The sequence below is a fragment of the Homalodisca vitripennis genome, chromosome 1, assembly GCF_021130785.1.
Source record: "Homalodisca vitripennis isolate AUS2020 chromosome 1, UT_GWSS_2.1, whole genome shotgun sequence".
NCBI lineage: Eukaryota > Metazoa > Arthropoda > Insecta > Hemiptera > Cicadellidae > Homalodisca > Homalodisca vitripennis.
In genome coordinates, this window is record NC_060207.1 from 249,582,725 (window position 1) to 249,602,155 (window position 19,431).

At 33.6% G+C, this 19,431-nt stretch overlaps 1 protein-coding gene across 1 annotated transcript; it reads left to right on the forward strand.

The window, feature by feature from the left end:
• Positions 1-12,557: 12,557 nt before the first annotated feature.
• Positions 12,558-13,268, forward strand: LOC124355537 (octapeptide-repeat protein T2-like). Its single transcript, XM_046806703.1, has 2 exons — positions 12,558-12,655; positions 12,932-13,268. Exons 1-2 carry the CDS (start codon positions 12,558-12,560, stop codon positions 13,266-13,268), a joined length of 435 nt encoding a protein of 144 aa, XP_046662659.1.
• Positions 13,269-19,431: the final 6,163 nt, after the last annotated feature.

The following is a 19,431-nucleotide window of genomic DNA, read 5'->3' on the forward strand; positions in this document are numbered from 1 at the left end:
ACAGACTTCTGTTATCATAATTAAATTATACCTTTCTGTTAAACTGTTCTAATAAAACGAAAAGTTCATTAACATTTTTTCTTAAACTTCTGATGTTTAAAACAAATATTTTAAAATTACTTTCCAAATTATAACTAGTCAGAAAAGTGTCGGGTATAATTCATTTTAAAGACATATTTTGTATTTATTCTTCTGACATATTGTCACCTTACGACTCTGTTGACCGTCCACTCCTGTTCTCACCCAGTAACTTGTTAATCTGTTCCAGAGAAGTTACCTGTGTTCTTTACCCATCTTCTTTCTGCTGGACAAGTATCTTCCCCTCTTTAGCCCAGACATACTGCCATCCTAGCTCCTTGAGTTTTTTTTTTTTTTTTGCATTATATAAGAGGTCTTTATTAAACGGCGTAAAATGCTCATTTATATAAACATTAGTCTTAGGAGCATCCTTCACAAAGTCGGTCGACTTAACACATTTTTACATCTAGACAGGAATTAATCACGAATTTGTCTGTTCGAAAATTGAACAACTGTGGGCTTTTAGGGCCCCATTCACGTTTGATTGGAATACGCTGCACGGCTTGAGTGTCATTTTCAAAGTGTAACGGGACGGCTACAACTCCTGAGAGTGTTTCAAAGTGTAACGGGACGCCTACAACTCCTGAGTGATTCAAAGTGTAACGGGGCTCCTACAACTCCTGAGAGTGTTTCAAATTGTAACGGGACGCCTTCAACTCCCGAGAGTGTTTCAAAGTGTAACGGGACGCCTACAACTCCTGAGTGTTTCAAAGGGTAACGGGACGCCTACAACTCCTGAGAGTGTTTCAAAGTGTAACAGGACGCCTAAAACTCCTGAGTGTTTCAAAGTGGAACGGGACGCCTACAACTGAAAGTGTTTCAAAGTGTAACGGGACGCCTACAACTCCTGAGAGTGTTTCAAAGTGTAACGGGACGCCTACAACTCCTGAGAGTGTTTCAAAGTGTAACCGATTTAATTTGGATCTTAAAGTCATCAATCTTATGAAAAAAATACTCCAGTGAATTTTTAAAATCATCTTACTGGGCACCAAAGGTTGTCTCTTACTGCAGGAATTGAGCCTTAATAGTTTCATCCATTTTAGCTAAAAACTCAGCATGAAGTTTTTCTACAGCAGCAACCTCCTTAGACCCCTTAACCTTGCTTGAACAGCACTTACTACATTTTCAGTTTTCACGCCTTGCTACTCCTACTATTCCAGGTGCTTTGTAAAATGTCAGCACATTGAAGGTGTAATTCAGATTTGCATATCGAACATGTAGCAAACTAACCGGTGTCAGGCAAATGTTCGTCACAACCTGCACAATCACTCATATTGATTAGAGATAACAGAGCACTAAATTAGTACGTCTGCACTACTCGACAGCTAGCCACCAACCACCATTGCTGTCTGTGTGAGTGTGTTTTTACAGGGTTTATAAAAGAAATTATTTCAGAAATTACATAAATTTACAGAGTCAGGTGCTTAGAAGCACGTGTGACTTAATACCACAATAATATGCATACATAAAAAAAATATACCTAAAGTTGTGAAGTAATGGTTTTTTTCTTATTTTTATGTTTTCTTCCACCATGGTGCACAAAATGTGTGTCTATTCACAGTTTACGGTTCAAATAATTTTATTTATTAACAGTTTTTTTTTAATTTTATACATGATCCGGCACGTGCGGGATTCTGAAAAATAATCATACAATACTCCTACCACGTTATCCCAGGGAAAGTCAACTCTACAATGAAATTACTTTTTATAACTAATAATGATATTAATAACAATTTATAGTAACAATAACAATATGTAATAACAATATAAAACTAGTAAATAAAGCATTTTAAAACAAAACTATATCCCAACAAAATATAATAAATACTGTTACAATTACAATTCTGACTAAAAGGTATTCCAAGTGACCTCACATTACATGTAAGCTCTCTCATGAGTGTACTATTAGATGAGTTTAATAAATAAAATAAATTAAAAAAATAACAACAAGATGAACAACAATAACTATCAATAAACATCCAAATTTGCAAACAAATTGTTGTTTTGAGTTTGTTACGAATATTTTGTTTTGTTTATGAAATATCAAAAATAATAACAAATAATAAACTTCAAAATTCAGTAACAGGATAATAGAACTTTAAACAAATAAAATCCAGTAACAGAAGTTAATAAATATAATTAACTATATAAAACTATTCAACTGCAAAGCCACAATCAGGAATCACATCATGGAGCATTTGGTGCATCACAATATTGTAATTTGGCGAATATTTTAGCTTTCATCTTAAATATTTTAAGTTACTTTCAAACAACAACTTGTATTTTTATTCTTGCATAAGTAATCTGTTTTCTAGTCATTTTCTTGTGCAGGTTTTCAGTTTTAATTGTGAATTTAGAAAATCAGGCGTGTATTTAGGAAATACTCATTTAATTCATATCTGTACAGGTTTTTATGAATATAAAATAAGCACTACAGTGAATATAGTTGATTGAAAGTAGATATATTGCATTCCTCAAAAATATGTGTTACCCTATCAAATTTTCTTAGGGATGATGAATATTTCCAATTGCAAATCGTTGAATCATAATACAATTTTGCAGGATAGTATTGTATGTACCTCCATAGTGGATAATACCATAATTATCTCATAGTTCCCTCATACCACGAAAAAGAAAGTTGCTTAAGATGCTCCGGTCTGAGAAATTCCCTCATAATATAGAAAGTTAATTTTACTTAACCTGAAATCGCACATCCCTGCTCGCACATCCAAGTTGACAATTAGGAAGCGAGCACCCGTGGTGGCAAACGGGGGGGGCGGATCAGAAGTAAACCTAGAAGGAAAAAAACACCGTGGAACACTGAGGTCACCAACAAAGAGTAGGAAAAAAGACATATTTAACCAAGATAAGAACCCTTTCTATCAAGATAACAAGATTGGCTATACAAAATAAAAAAGACTCATTACTACTGTCAACCCAAAATTTGTCATGTGTCTCCGGTGCACCTGGACAAAAAAATTAGGAACAGCCATAATTTAAAACAAGAGCTGCCAATTCCACCCGGTATCCTTCGGCTAAGGGCGGGCTCCTAATGAAAACTAAGAAATAAAACTAAATGGCATTTAAACTAAAATTAAAAAATAAATAACAAAATACAAACTATAATAACTGGCATCAATAACAAAATAAGGCCAGTTTTCCAGCAGAGCAGGAAAATCCTGGAAACAGATGTCTGCGACCACCCATGATGAGAAAGCAGCAGTAGGCAATAGTTCCTCTCCAGACCTCGTCAGTGTGAAACGTAAAATTTACGCCACCACGTTAGTGGGAAATTGATAAGTAAATAACATTAAAAACTTGAAAAGGTAAGAATTTACTACAGTTACTTCCAATAACGATCAAGAATTTCAGAAGTTCCCTGCCACTCTGAAAAGGAAGTGCAGAGCGCTCTGAAACAGTAGGCTACAGTCAGTGCCTTCTGTAGACACAACTAACATCACTTATATATACTATATAGAGAGACATACATGAGCCGGGGAGACAACTGGGCTCACGACTTTGAACCGGCACAAAACTTGTAGTTAAATCCAATGCAAAACAATCCAATTTTAAAATTCTATCGATAATTAACACATGATGTTTTATCTTCTCGACTATTGCTATCCTTATACATTTAAAGTCATATATACATGATTATGACCAAAAGTTAATATTCATTCTGTAGATTGCTACAAGTTTAGTTCTATAAAAAACAATACATTTTGATTTGTTGATATTTACCAATAGTTTATGCTCTATTAACCAGTTTGATATAGCCTTTAAGTCACTACTAACTAGGTTTTTCATAATTTTTTTATGATAGGAGGATCAAAGTAGACGAATAACATGCGCATAAGCAAAGATTTTAAAATTTAATTTTAGTTTCAATAACTCATTTATATAAATGATGAACAGGTCCCAGTACTCCACCCTGTGCCACCCCAAATATCAGTTGTAAAACATTACTAACATAATTACCTCTCTTTACAACTTGAAAAGACCTATTTTTACAAAATGAGGTTAACCATTCCCCCGCCTTACCTCCTATCCCATATAACTTTAAGTGTCTTAACAATAAGTCAATATTCACCAGGTCGAAGGCCGTCTGAAAATCGAGATAAATTGCCATTGTATATTTACTTTTATCAACAGATTCAGCAATATATTGTATATGTTTTTCAATCGCCATATTGTTACCCTTGTTTAGTAGGGAGTCAAATTGATTTTGAGAAATTAGTGAACTACTGATGAAATAATTTAACGACTGAATTTTATTAATCTTTCATATATCTTTGCTTACCCATTAATCAAAGAGATAGGCCGATATGAGGACATTTCCCTACTGCCACCCCCCTTAAAAATAGGAACAGAAACAATTTTTTAATTGTTCTGGAAATACTCCTTGATCTATAGACTTAGAAAATATGTTATATAAAATCGATACTAATACCTGCAAATTATTTTTAATAGTGACTATGCTGATGCCATACATAACACAAATATTTTTACTTTTCATCTTAATTATGACATTGTGTATGTCATTAATTATTGAAATGTTAAAATATTCTAATACTGTCTCTTTCTTTGCTTGATCTTCAATAAATAAATCGTAATCGAAAAATGTTTCATTCAATTTACTCGAAATATTCACAAAATATTTATTAAATTGATTTGCTACAAATTCCTCATTTTTACCAACATCAAAAATTGCGCCATCACAATAGACTTGATCAATGTTTTTCCTATTCTTACCTAAAATTGATTTAATAACTTTCCAATATTGTTTGGTGTTACCCTTATTTTGATTAATAAGTTGAGAATAATAACTTAATTTTGTCATTTTAATTTGTTACTTAACTATTTAAGATATCTGCTTATGCTGTATTCTTAATTCATAATATGTTTTATTTTTAAAATATAATTTATACAATCAATTTTTTTCATTTATTAGGGAAACCAAATTGACAGTTACCCATGGACGCCTCCTCATATTTATTTATTTATTTCCTATTGCTACAGTGATCCTCTTAAAGTCACATGAATCATTGTAACAGTTGTTATAAATGTTATAAAACTTAGACAGACTCATATTAACTTCATCACATTGATAAACAAGTGTTCAATCAGCTCTTTTTAATTGTATATTAAGCTTGTTGCTGTTTAATATCTTACAAAATTTTTCCTTGATCAAAGTGGACTCTCTTGAGTATTCCATTAGAACATCCAGTTCGAAGTGATCCGTTATGTCAGTATTCAATACCCGGCACTCAAACTTGAAAGGCTTATAATTACGGATTAAAACATGATCTAGACATGACTGGGAGTCAGTCACCACACACCCTAGTTGGCACATTAATGTAATTTTTAAACCCATACGAAGATATTAAATTAATATACTCTGGACCCGATCATATTTTATTCATTGTACAGACATTCATATCGCCTATTATTAAAGTAAGATTTGTTGGTGTTTTAAAATATGTTTAAAGTCGTATTTAAAATGAGCAAATGTAAATTTACAATAACGGTAAAACAAAATAAGGATATTTTATAACTAGCATTTTTGAAAGTTGAAACAGATAGTATGGCATTGGTTACATCAGCTGTGGCTAGAGAGATAAGACTGTGGGAATGGCTGAGCTCAGAGTCCAAGTAGACAAGAACACCTCATGCTCTATGTTCCTGTCTATGCTGCAATAACATGTTGTAACCTGGCATACAATATCTGTCCTCTTCACCCAACCCAATCCACACTTCACTCAGAATTATAACATCATACTCTTTATTGAGATGTAAATCTCAAGTAGATGTAGATCAGCAAGTAAATCAACAGCTCATTAAAATGTTTACGTGTATTGCGAATATTTAATTGAAAAATGTTCAGTCTGCTAATATGTCTGTCTGCATACATGAAATACTACGGAACAAACATTCGTGCTTGAGAAACTTATTGTTTATCTGCAATAAGAGATGCAAATAGCTTGTTTATATCACACTCACAAACACCTTTCCTGACGAACACTTTTCCTTCCGTAACCCGTAAAAATGTACAAACCATGCTCCCAATCCGCGCGCGCGCGCGTTTGTCGGTTAGCACAACTTTTTGAGGTGAGAATTTGGTACATAGCAATAAAAAGTTTTTGTAGATTTAAAATGTCATTTGGATATTTTATCCTATTTAAATTGATCCATTATCTTTATTAAGTAGGTTTAAAGTAAGAGACACGTTCTCGGAGTTAATTACTCTGCCGATAAGAGGACACTGAGCAGACTCGCCTTGTGACTCAAACTGATCGGTGAGTGTCCTGTAGTGATTAGTGAATAGTGATTGGAGGATCGGTGCGTGTCCTGTAGTGATTAGTGAATAGTGAGTGGCGTATCGGTGCGTGTTCTTTAGTGATTAGTGAATAGTGAGTGGCGTATCGGTGCATGTCCTGTAGTGATTAGTGAATAGTGAGTGGCGTATCGGTGCGTGTCCTGTAGTGATTAGTGAATAGTGATTGGAGGATCGGTGCGTGTCCTGTAGTGATTAGTGAATAGTGAGTGGCGTATCGGTGCATGTCCTGTAGTGATTAGTGAATAGTAAGTGGCGTATCGGTGCGTGTCCTGTAGTGATTAGTGAATAGTGAGTGGTGGCGGGCTAACGTGCAGTTATCACTTAGTGACAAGCGTACATTCCAGACGGTTGGTTTGCTTGACCAGACGGTTCCCAGTTTATTCGAACACTTACTAAATGGCTGTCAATATTATTTTAATATTGGGTCGAATCATAAGAAACGTCTAAGGTCGAATTCGTTAACAATCAAAGTAACTGATAACCTCAACACGGAGAATGAAAAGGTAGGAGAAATGTTTTAGGACAAACGATGAGTGGCTTAGAGGCTATGCTATACAAATCTCGCAAAATGGAATCAAAGGGAACCTAGGCATAGTTGCGAATAGGTTAGTTGTGCTAGACAGATAAAATAAGAAGATTTTACATCGTGATTACTCTTTAATTATGTTTGAGAATAGGTGGAAGCCAATGTCGGTAAGGCGTGAGATAGAGAAGGTCGCTGGTAGCCCTCTAGTGTTCGATCGTCTCATGATCGAAGGATGATGATTTACCTGGGAGGTCGAGGCTTGTTAGAGTAGATGATAGGCAAGAGGAAATGCAAGAAAAGAATATGGAGGCTACAGGGGCTGCATTGACATGGGGACTGCGGTGAAGCCAGTTTTTAAAACATATATTAAAGAATCAAATCAAAGGATATGAAGATCTCTTATGTATGATCACATTGATTGTACAGTACTTAATTAGTTTGTTATGATATTTGGAGTATTTTTCCATTCACCATGAGGACCCTAACCAAATTCATCAAATCACATTTCATTTACCGTATGTCTATCTGTATGTATATATTTTTTAATTTAAAAACTCATAATTAAAAATAACTAATCAACTAATTTAAACCCAACTATTTTAAACGGCGTACGTAAAAAGAATCTACAAATAAAAAAGTTCGGTTGAATTTGAATATTAAATTTATACGTTAAAATATACATACCTTAAGTATAGTGCTAATTATAAAAAGACAAAAACAACTTTTTGTTTTGAACATTTTGGTTGAAGACAGAACAGATCATATTCACTCATTTTTATAGGTCACGAACACTTTTCTTGAATACTACATAGGTCATATACACTCATCCGTAAACATCACACATGTAAGATATACTTATGATTATATAAGCAGACAGAAGCGTACACACGCGTACACTCAAGCTTGCACCCTCGCAGGCCGAAGGTCCAAACGTCAGAATAAGACAGTTAATGTCTATATAGTTACAATAGATTACTTTAATGGCACATATGATATACAAAAATTGTATATATTAATAATCATATTAAAAACGGTTACTGTCAGGTATGGGAATACGCAATTTTAATGTTACGTTTCGATAGTTTCCCACACAAATCACATCGTGAAAATGAGATGAAGGTGAAAACACAAACTCAAACGTACAAGCACATATACAGATAACATACATGTGTTATTAAAATAATCCACCTTTATCACTGCAGTTAGAGAGAGATTTAATGGCGGTATATGAAGTATACACACACAACATACAAATAACATATATATGTTATTAAAATATTCCACCTTTATCACTGGCAGTTAGAGAGAGATTTAATGGCGGTATATGTAGTATTACACAAAACCACATACAAATAACATATATGTGTTATTAAAATTTTCCACCTTTATCACTGCAGTTAGAGAGAGATTTAATGGCGGTATATGTAGTATACACGCACACACATACAAATAAACATATATGTGTTATTAAAATATTCCACCTTTATCACTGCAGTTAGAGAGAGAATTAATGGCGGTATATGTATTATCTACACACACACATACAGATAACATACATGTGTTTATTAAAATAAATCCACCTTTATCACTGCAGTTAGAGAGAGATTTAATGGTGGTATATGTAGTATACACACACACATATAAATAACATATGTGTGTTATTAAAATATTCCACCTTTATCACTGCAGTTAGAGAGAGATTTAATGGTGGTATATGTAGTATACACACACACATGCAAATAACATATGTGTGATATTAAAATTATTCCACCTTTATCACTGCAGTTAGAGAGATTTAATGGCGGTATATGTAGTATAACACACACACATACAAATAACATATATGTGTTATTAAAATATTCCACCTTTATCACTGCAGTTAGAGAGAGATTTAATGGCGGTATATGTAGTATACACGCACACACATACAAATAACATATATGTGTTATTAAAATATTCCACCTTTATCACTGCAGTTAGAGAGAGATTTAATGGTGGTATATGTTGTACCGTTATTATAGCACATATACTAAATTTATATGGAGCTAATACTTTATAAATTAATACAACTTTTCGGAAATACTTGATTTATTCCGAAATTTAAGTTCACCAAAAAGTTAACAAAGTTTTACAAACTTTTGATTCAATTTTCTTCAAAATGACACTCAATCGAACAATTCTAATTAAGAGTCTGATCAAAAGGTATTAAAAATTAAAATTAAACTAAAAAATGTATACTTCTCCAAAAATGGTTTAAATTAACAAAACAAAATAAAAACTTCTCTTCTCAAAATACTCAAAATTAATATAACACAAAACTTGATATTTACTTTATGACCAAAATTTAATTCACAATACTTCAAAAAATTGAATTAAATTTTCAGACTCTGAAAGATGGGAAACTTTAGAAATTTTAATTACAGTATTATAAAAAATAAAAGATATTAATTAACTATACGCTGGTACGGGACTTACTACTTTGAAGATTACGGAGGCAGATCGGAAACTAAAACGCACTAAAGAAAATTAAATACTTGAAATTGAATTTACACGCGATAAATAATTACTCTAAATCCCAACTATAGGGTTAGAGAAAAAACTTCAGCTTCGACCGGTACACCTTCTCGTGGAAACTCCAAGACTCGACTGACCCCTTCTCTCTCTACAGCGAGCCGGGTCGGAACGGATCACCGTAGCTCGATCAGCTAAATGACCGGTCTAACTGAACAAACAATGTCCACGCACCGCGTCTAGTTAACAAGAGCCTACTTCCTACCGCGATTTCAGCATAAATAAATTAGAACTATGGTACAATGTAGTATACACGCACACACATACAAATAACATAATGTGTTATTAAAATATTCCACCTTTATCACTGCAGTTAGAGAGAGATTTAATGGCGGTATATGTAGTATACACACACATACAAATAAACATATATATGTTATTAAAATATTCCACCTTTATCACTGTAGTTAAAGAGAGATTTAATGGCGTTATATGTAGTATACACGCACACATACAAATAAAATATATGTGTTATTAAAATATTCCACCTTTATCACTGCGGTTAGAGAGAGATTTAATGGTGGTGTATGTAGTATACACGCACACACATACAAATAACATATATGTGTTATTAAAATATTCCACCTTTATCACTGCGGTTAGAGAGAGATTTAATGGTGGTGTATGTAGTATACACGCACACACATACAAATAACATATATGTGTTATTAAAATATTCCACCATTATCACTGCGGTTAGAGAGAGATTTAATGGTGGTGTATGTAGTATACACGCACACACATACAAATTAACATATATGTGTTATTAAAATATTCCACCTTTATCACTGCGGTTAGAGAGAGATTTAATGGTGGTGTATGTAGTATACACGCACACACATACAAATAACATATATGTGTTATTAAAATATTCCACCTTTATCACTGCGGTTAGAGAGAGATTTAATGGTGGTATATGTAGTATACACGCACACACATACAAATAACATATATGTGTTATTAAAATATTCCACCTTTATCACTGCAGTTAGAGAGATATATAATGGCGGTATATTTAGTATACACACACACATACAAATAACATATATGTGTTATTAAAATATTCCACCTTTATCACTGCAGTTAGAGAGAGATTTAATGGCGGTATATGTAGACAGTTGGGATATTGCATATGAGTGATTTACTGTCATGTAGCTAATTACAACAGATCATCGCGAATTAAACATACCACAAACTCTATTGACTCATTTCTAATGTAACATTACCAGTTCAGAAAGAGTTTATGTCAATAATAGTATCTGTAGGCGTATGTTTTAATAGAATTGTGTACATAAATGTAGCTGATCACAAGAATTTTCCTCATGAATACTTCAGACTAGAAATTGTATTGACACATAAGGTCCAAATGCTAACTAATATATGTAATATGCAGTAGATGCTGTATCTAGTTACTGTTACTGACAAAAACTCTCTGAGTTCAGTTGATTATGTTAGGTTATATCTTATATAATATACAGATCCTGTAACCATAAGATTATGAGTCAACAGAGTTATTGTTATTGCATACAGGTGAAGATAACTCGCATATGAGATGTGCCAACTTTACACAGATACCGTCATGAGTCCTATCTAACTGCTCAGTTCGTGTTTTAACACTGAACTGTATGTGTACGTGTGCGTGTGTGTCTTTGTTTAGTGGTGCATTCATGCATTCATGATGGAAATGTAACTACACTTCAGCTCGTAAAGTTTTATTGGGAATTACTAAAACGAATCGTTAAAATGTCGAGTTTCCATATCTTACAGAACAGCTTTTAATATGATGATGATTAATGTTTTCATGTATCCAATTTACTTAAAAAAAAAAAAAAAAAAAAAAAAAAAAAAAAAAACAACTTAAAGTACCTACATTTACATAAACACAAATTAACAAACCAGGTTTATTCTGAGCTCTGGACCCTCGATCGTTACCAGTGTGCATTAAGTGTATGTTAACGTGGCAAGCTGTCTGTCTGTCTGTATATATCTTCTTCAAGAAGCGGTGTGTGTAACCTGTGTGGTCTTCAAGAAAGAGGATGAGTTACCTGTACGGATATGTGTGCTTTACCTTAGCAGGCTCGTACAAACTCTTACAATAAAAGTTACTGATTTAGTTTGTTTTTGTAAAATTTGCACTTTTAAGATATTTCCGTTTTATATTTTTTACTGGCCATTATATAAAATTTGACATGGAAACTTAAGAAAACATTTTATTCGTAGATTATTTTTAAGTACAGAGTTTACTAAAGTCTGGTTAAAATTAGTTGGTTTCACGTGTTAAATTATAAGTTTTTAAATAATAAATACAGAAAGACGGTAAAATTAAAGATATGTGATGTATTTAGTTTTCTATTGGCAAATGGAACACCTTGAAGAGGTTAAGTGTAAGAAAGGACCAAACTTCCCCTGACTTAGCCTGTAATAATAAAGAGCTTAATCAATTAATCAATCAACCTATCATCAATATCTAAACTATTATAATAAAATAACTAAATATGGTAAAACCAATGTGATCTTAATACAATTAGAGCTTATTCTTTAATTAATGTTTGTTTTTAAACAGGGTCGCGTAGAGAACGAAGTAACGAAACACATGTATAATGGCATAAAACATAATTAATATAGCATACTCGACAGTAAAGCTAGTAAAAAAACACATTAAGATGGGTAAGGCAATGGAATCGCGTTAGCATAAGAACACTATATCTCAATCATGTGCATCCTCTACTTTTATTTCTCATTATAATGCATTAAAAAATATTTATCATAGATTGAATATTTTTCGATTCAAATTGATTAATACTGATAGATTTATAGTATTTTATAAATAGATATAACTTACTAATAGTCTAGTGTACATGGGAATTTTGTTGTTAGATTACAGGAAGGTGTAGGATTTGTATTTTAGTGGGCTCAGAGTTTTTAGTTTTTTTCCGGTTGCTTTAATTTTGAAATTAAAATTGTCTTCATTTATTAACTGAGTAAAAGTTGCATCCATACAATTCTGCCTCAGATTAGTCAGTGCGTACATGACTACACAGGCATATGCGGATTGACATGCAGACAGACAGACAGGCAGACACATGCAGCCAGACTGACAGGCAGGCAGGCAGGCAGACACATGCAGCCAGTCAGACAGGCAGGCAAGCAAATACATGCAGCCAGACTGACAGGCAGACACATGCAGCTAGACAGACAGGCTAACACATGCAGCTAGACAGACAGGCAAACACATGCAGCTAGACAGACAGGCAAACACATGCAGCTAGACAGACAGGCAAACACATGCAGCTAGACAGACAGACAAACACATGCAGCTAGACAGACAGACAGACAGGCAAATACATGCAGCCAGACAGACAGACAGACAGGCAGACACATGCAGCCCGTCAGACAGACAGACAGGCAGACACATGCAGCCAGACAGACAGGCAGACACATGCAGCCAGACTGACAGGCAGGCAGGCAGACACATGCAGACAGACAGGCAGGCTGGCAAATACATGCAGCCAGACTGAGAGGCAGGCAGGCAGACAAATGCAGCCAGTCAGTCAGACAGACAGGCAGACACATGCAGCCAGACAGACAGGCAGGCAGGCAAATACATGCAGCCAGACAGACAGACAGACAGACGAGCAGACACATGCAGCCCGTCAGACAGACAGACAGGCAGACACATGCAGCCAGACTGACAGGCAGGCAGGCAGACACATGCAGACAGACAGGCAGGCTGGCAAATACATGCAGCCAGACTGAGAGGCAGGCAGGCAGACAAATGCAGCCAGTCAGACAGACAGACAGGCAGACACATGCAGCCAGACAGACAGGCAGGCAGGCAAATACATGCAGCCAGACAGATAGACAGACAGGCAGACACATGCAGCCCGTCAGACAGACAGACAGGCAGACACATGCAGCCAGACTGACAGGCAGGCAGGCAGACACATGCAGACAGACAGGCAGGCAGGCAGAGACATGCAGCTAGAAAGACAGATCAGACAGGCTGACAGACAGACAGACAGATAGGCAGGCGGGCAACCACACAGACAGACAGACCGACAGACAGGCAGACAGAAAGACAGACCGAGAGGCAGGCAGGCAGACACATGCAGCTACACTTACAGCATGCACACACAGGTACGCTCGCTCAGGTCGAGGGTCCGAAGGTCAGAATATGCCAGGCAGATGTCTATGTCGCTTTCTGAAATTAACTGTAAATAAAAATAATAATTAAAATGTGATGATTATTTTTGATTGAAATATTGTAATTTAGGCTTATTTGGTTATTTAAACCTAGTTATTTAATATAGATTTATTAAATTGATATCCTTGGTTATTAAAATCATAAGTATGCTCAGATATTTTCTATGGTTTAGTTGATAATTCGTCTTAGTTCTGTCAACATATACTATAGTGAGGTTTTATTAATACTCAGCCAATCACAGAAAGATCCTATTTCAAAATACCTTTAATTAGCTTGTCAGGATTGGACTTGTTTCTAATAATGTTTCTTCTGGCAAAATGCCAATATAAATTCTGCCACCGGTGTCTGTACTCATGTTTGAACAATCCCAAATGACTTGTTAAGAAGTTAACTTATTTGTATAATAAGCGGGTTCTCTTTTTGGCAAGTCCTAGGATGAGCTATTTCTAGCCAATTCGTCAGTGTTTTCATTACGTTCAAACCCGGCATGTCCAGGAACACAGTTCTGATGTACCGTACAAAGTTACCACTAGCTAAGATAAAATCTGAACGAATTTCAAAAACTTAATGTGGCGTGATTTTTGTTGACATAACGGCCGTAGTAGAGGCCTAGCTAACAAATACGGTTGGATCCATAGATAGAAATAATTTCTAGTGAGTCCTGTATTGATACAGGATAAAATAACTATACTTTACTAACTGTACAGTACACTTCATAATCATATTTACCCTTCATTAAGGAGCAGTCTATTTACCGCAACATATTACCTTTGACTAGCTTTATTCCTTCCTTCTCCAATCCTCCAGGGTTCAGATGGTTACAAGAAAGGGCTTACTATCGACTCTTTGGTCATAATGGCCGATATCATGAATAGTCCGTGACCAGAAGACTAGCATTGTGATGTAGGCAACAACATTAGAGCATTTTCTTTGTCAATCAGAACTACGTTATCACCATTGCGTTCGGCATTGATAAAAGTTTGTTTCAGGTTTTCTAAGATACCATGAACCACAAAATTCTATAAAGGTGCCAAAACATACCTTATAGACAGCACTAACTGAAGCAATATCCACATTCTGGAACAAGACATAGTAATACATGCTTGGATCAGCATCACGCCACAGTAGCCCCTAAACCTACGAGATTAGGGAAATATCGAGATTTATAGGAAATGTTGTGAAATGTTTCTCCAATGACAAGAAAAGTTTATAATACGACATCATTATCAGTCAGCTGTATTCAACCTTTGCTTAGAGAATAGGGACACAAGGATTTACTGGTCTGATATTAAGACCGTTTTCTCAAGTCATCTTTGTTGTGGTACTGTAGAAACTCTTTAATATACTTTTACAACAGAACACGAGATAGTCTTTCAATACTTAAAATACATTGAAATAAGAAGAAAACGTATTAGTTACGTTGTTTGGTAATGTGAAAAGAAATAAAATAAATTGGCAAAGGTCTGCACATGTTGAAATACACAGCAGATGTGACCGCTTCTGTGTGATGTCACAGCTGATGTGTGCATGTCGTGTTGTACAGTCGCCACAGAGTTTCCTGATTTACCGGTTCCAAGCATAGAATAACTGACCTGGAAACTGCACACTATGAGCTTTTATTTACTATTTCTATAAAAAGGAGGGTTCTAAGTAGGTTTGTCTGCTTTGTGTTAATAAATAAAAGTCGATGGCTTTCAATGAACTATACGATATCTGAGTGATAAAAATACACTAATCTTGGTAAAATAACATTGATTCCTTTCACGTTATCTAAAAAGTATTTTTATACAGTAATTGTATTTAAATATAAGTACAAGAAAATAAATGAATTCTTTACCTCACCTGCATGAATTGCTATTCATTCAATGTAGACGTTTCCTTAACGTTTCCTACTATAGTAAAATTAATGGATAAAATTTAAAATAGATTAGTGTGCTAAACTCCAACTTACACATTACCCAGAAAACCAAATATTAACCAGCAGTATCTGACATGACGTCACCAAAGAGACTATTGCATTGATATTGTGTTGAGTGTATGGCAACAATGCTGTCTATGCAATACATTCTAAAACTCAATACTACACTATGAGAACTGAAACTGTATTACTAGTACATGTGTGCTTATCCAGCAGCAGTATTTGACATGACGTCACCAAAGGGACTACTGCATTGTTATCGTTGAGTGTAAGGCGTCACTGCTGTCTATATTATAAATTCTAAAACTCAATACTACACTATGAGAACTGAAACTACATTACTACTACATGTGTGCTTATCCAACAGCAGTATTTGACATGACGTCACCAAAGGGACTATTGCATTGTTATCGTTGAGTGTAAGGCGTCACTGCTGTCTATATTATAAATTCTAAAACTCAATACTACACTATGAGAACTGAAACTATATTACTACTACATGTGTGCTTATCCAACAGCAGTATTTGACATGACGTCACCAAAGGGACTACTGCATTGTTATCGTTGAGTGTAAGGCGTCACTGCTGTCTATATTATAAATTCTAAAACTCAATACTACACTATGAGAACTGAAACTATATTACTACTACATGTGTGCTTATCCAACAGCAGTATTTGACATGACGTCACCAAAGGGACTATTGCATTGTTATCGTTGAGTGTAAGGCGTCACTGCTGTCTATATTATAAATTCTAAAACTCAATACTACACTATGAGAACTGAAACTATATTACTACTACATGTGTGCTTATCCAACAGCAGTATTTGACATGACGTCACCAGAGTGACTATTGCATTGTTATCGTTGAGTGTAAGGCAACACTGCTGTCTATATTCATAGCCGCCAGACACATCAGCTGGGTGGTCATATTCGCTCCGATATGATTGTTTCCTGAATTTAGATTCCACCGGTGCTGCTTCTGGGCTTCGTTCATGTTCAGAACGCAATTCTCTTAAATTTCAAGCTAAAATAGCATAGCTATTATTTAATATTATTAAAAAATTCAATTGTCTAAAAATTTAAAAATTTGATCTGTATAATAAATTAGTTTAATTTTCAAGAATAAAATACAAATATCAAAAACCGATTGTATTTTACACATTTTAGGACTAATTTATGAAAAATTAATTTAATTTTGTCGATTCAGACGGTATAGTTTGTTACAGAAAAAGATGTCACTACTGGCATAAATATTTGTAAGGATTGTCAAATAGTAATCATATCTTTTGCATGAGTTAAAAACGATTAGTAACTTTGATACCCAAACAATAGTTTTATTATAAATAATAATCTGCTCTTTTTATACTCTTTTTTGATTTAAATTTCATAATATGTTTTATTTATATTAATAAAATTAATTTGAGATCAATATAGCCAAAAGATAAAATTATTTAATGAAAGATATACAGAAGAGATACAATGAATGTAGTTTATATGTTTTTATTTTTTAACTAATTACTTAGGTTTTTATAACTTGTCAAACCATGTCTACCAAGCTTTAATAGACACATAGGTGTTGATGATTTCTCACGTTGTTAATAAGGTTTATACTTTTAGTACGAGTAACAGGTCTACTAGCATTTTTAATTGTGTACATTTTAAGTAGTCAAAAGGTACTTTGTTGTTCCCCTGCACGTTTTTGAAAAACTAAATAAATAACATATTTTTTTGTAAAAAGTTGTTTTTTACAAAAAAAGACCCAAACATTTGAAGTAAGCACGTAGCTAAATTAAACTAGAATGGATATTCTACATCTGGTCAATTTATTAGCAGTTTTAATTATTGAGAGTGTTTAGATCATTTGTACACGTAAATTACACTCAAAAAAATTGGATTATATGTATGTATGTATTTTTATTTTAGTTCTTTCCAAGTAGTATTTAATTTGTATTTGAAAACTTTATTATTTTTTTCAGAAGAGAGCTATGATTTTTAGTTTTATAAAACTAAAAATCAGAGCTCTCTTCTGAAAAAAATAATAAAGTTTTCAAATAAAAATTAAATACCACTTGGAAATAGCTAAAATAAAAATTTTCACATCTAAGTTCACTCAAAATTCTAAAAAAGAACAAAAATTCTCTTTCCACTAGTTGTACCTTAACTTTAAAGTTTTTGCAATTCAGATACAACTCTCTCAAACAATAATTAATGTTCAATTAATTTCCAATTAATAATTCACAATAAAACAGTTCAAATTAAATATTAATAGATTACTAAATTTCCAAATTTCAATTAAAGTTATTAAAAAAGTTCAATTTTAATTCACTTTTCTTGCAAGTTTGAACCAAATGTAACTTGTATAATTATATTGTACTCTATTGTTCATCGAGAATCAGTTAAGCAGATTGCTCTGTAGTTTCTATAAATTTAATTTTTCTATAAAAAAACAACAAAATTAATTTATTATCAGATATGGAAGACTATTACAATATAACGTACAATAAATTTGGTGCTTACCTCAAAATCCCTCGCTGAAAAAAAATTAGAAACACGGCGCACTGTAATCAACTTAATTCACGATAATAATCAAAAGAAGGGCAAAGATTATGAACTGGCGGTTTTATAGTTCCCCTTCCCCCAACTCTGATGTACATCCGCGGTGTTCTCTCATTGGCCCAGCCGTATCCAACTCGAGAAACAATAGCCTTCTCAGATCTGACGTAACTGCAGTACAATACAAGTTCTGATCAATTCAAGGCAGTGAACCGCCTTCCTAATAATTTAAAATTACCTGCACTAACTTGCGAAAGCATTACATATTCGTTTTTATCCTAACTTCTCACAATCTAATTAAAATTTAAATCCCAATATTTCTTTCCCAAAATTTTAATATAATTTAAGTTTTAATAAAAAAAAAAATAAACCAATGTAGCTTTAAATAAGCTACAGACCTCTAGTCTGTGGCATTGTTCTTCTTTTATAAATACCTATAAATGAAATTTTTTTATTTAATTTTCAAAATATATAAAATATTTCAAAAAGTTTTTACGCAAAGCATCAAAAAATTCCAATTTGCCTAAAATTTGTAAATTGTTTTCGGTAAATAGTAAAATGTTTTGTTTTTACAAGAAGTGACATTCATACTCTAATCATTTTGAGATACGCTAATTATATTTTGAGACCGTACGTTATACAGCATTAAAGTTCTGAAAATAAACTTTTTTTATACTTTTATATATGGAGTAAATTTATCACAATAAAAACCCAATGTCTAATAATAATTGTCTAAGTTCACCTTAAATATTTACTAGGTCACACTCATAGAGTTCAATAAATAAAAAATAATAACTGTAGTCTAGGGGTGGGCCTAGGTATAACTATTTGTATATCACAATTTAGCCTACTGACTTGTCAATATTACTAAATTATTGTACAATAAATGTATTACAAATACGCAATTATTTATGGTATAGTTTATAAATGCAAGCTTAGAATTCACAAATGAAAGTTTAGAATTCACAATGAGGAATGTCGGTGCACCAATATTACTACGAGGAAACATAGTAAACGAAAGTACACTTATCAAACTTCGTCCATTTAACGACAGAAATCGAAGCAAGACACCGAAACGCAAATAAATTAACCTGGCCACATACACAAGCAAATCCGTTGTAGTTTCTCCAATAAAGAATAATCAAGTGAAACAACTTTTATGGAACCACTCTTGTTACTTAATGTTTCTCATCTTTTCTTTGCTGATGTTTTACAGATTTCCAGTTCAAATTACAAAATATA

What these genes read in the sequence shown, in the direction of transcription:
- LOC124355537 (XM_046806703.1), top strand. Translation starts at nt 12,558, where the DNA reads ATGCGGATTGACATGCAGACAGACAGACAGGCAGACACATGCAGCCAG. An exon ending in GCAGCCAGTCAGACAGGCAG is followed by an intron (nt 12,656 to 12,931) that starts GCAAGCAAATAC and finishes AGACACATGCAG; the next exon opens with CCAGACAGACAGGCAGACAC.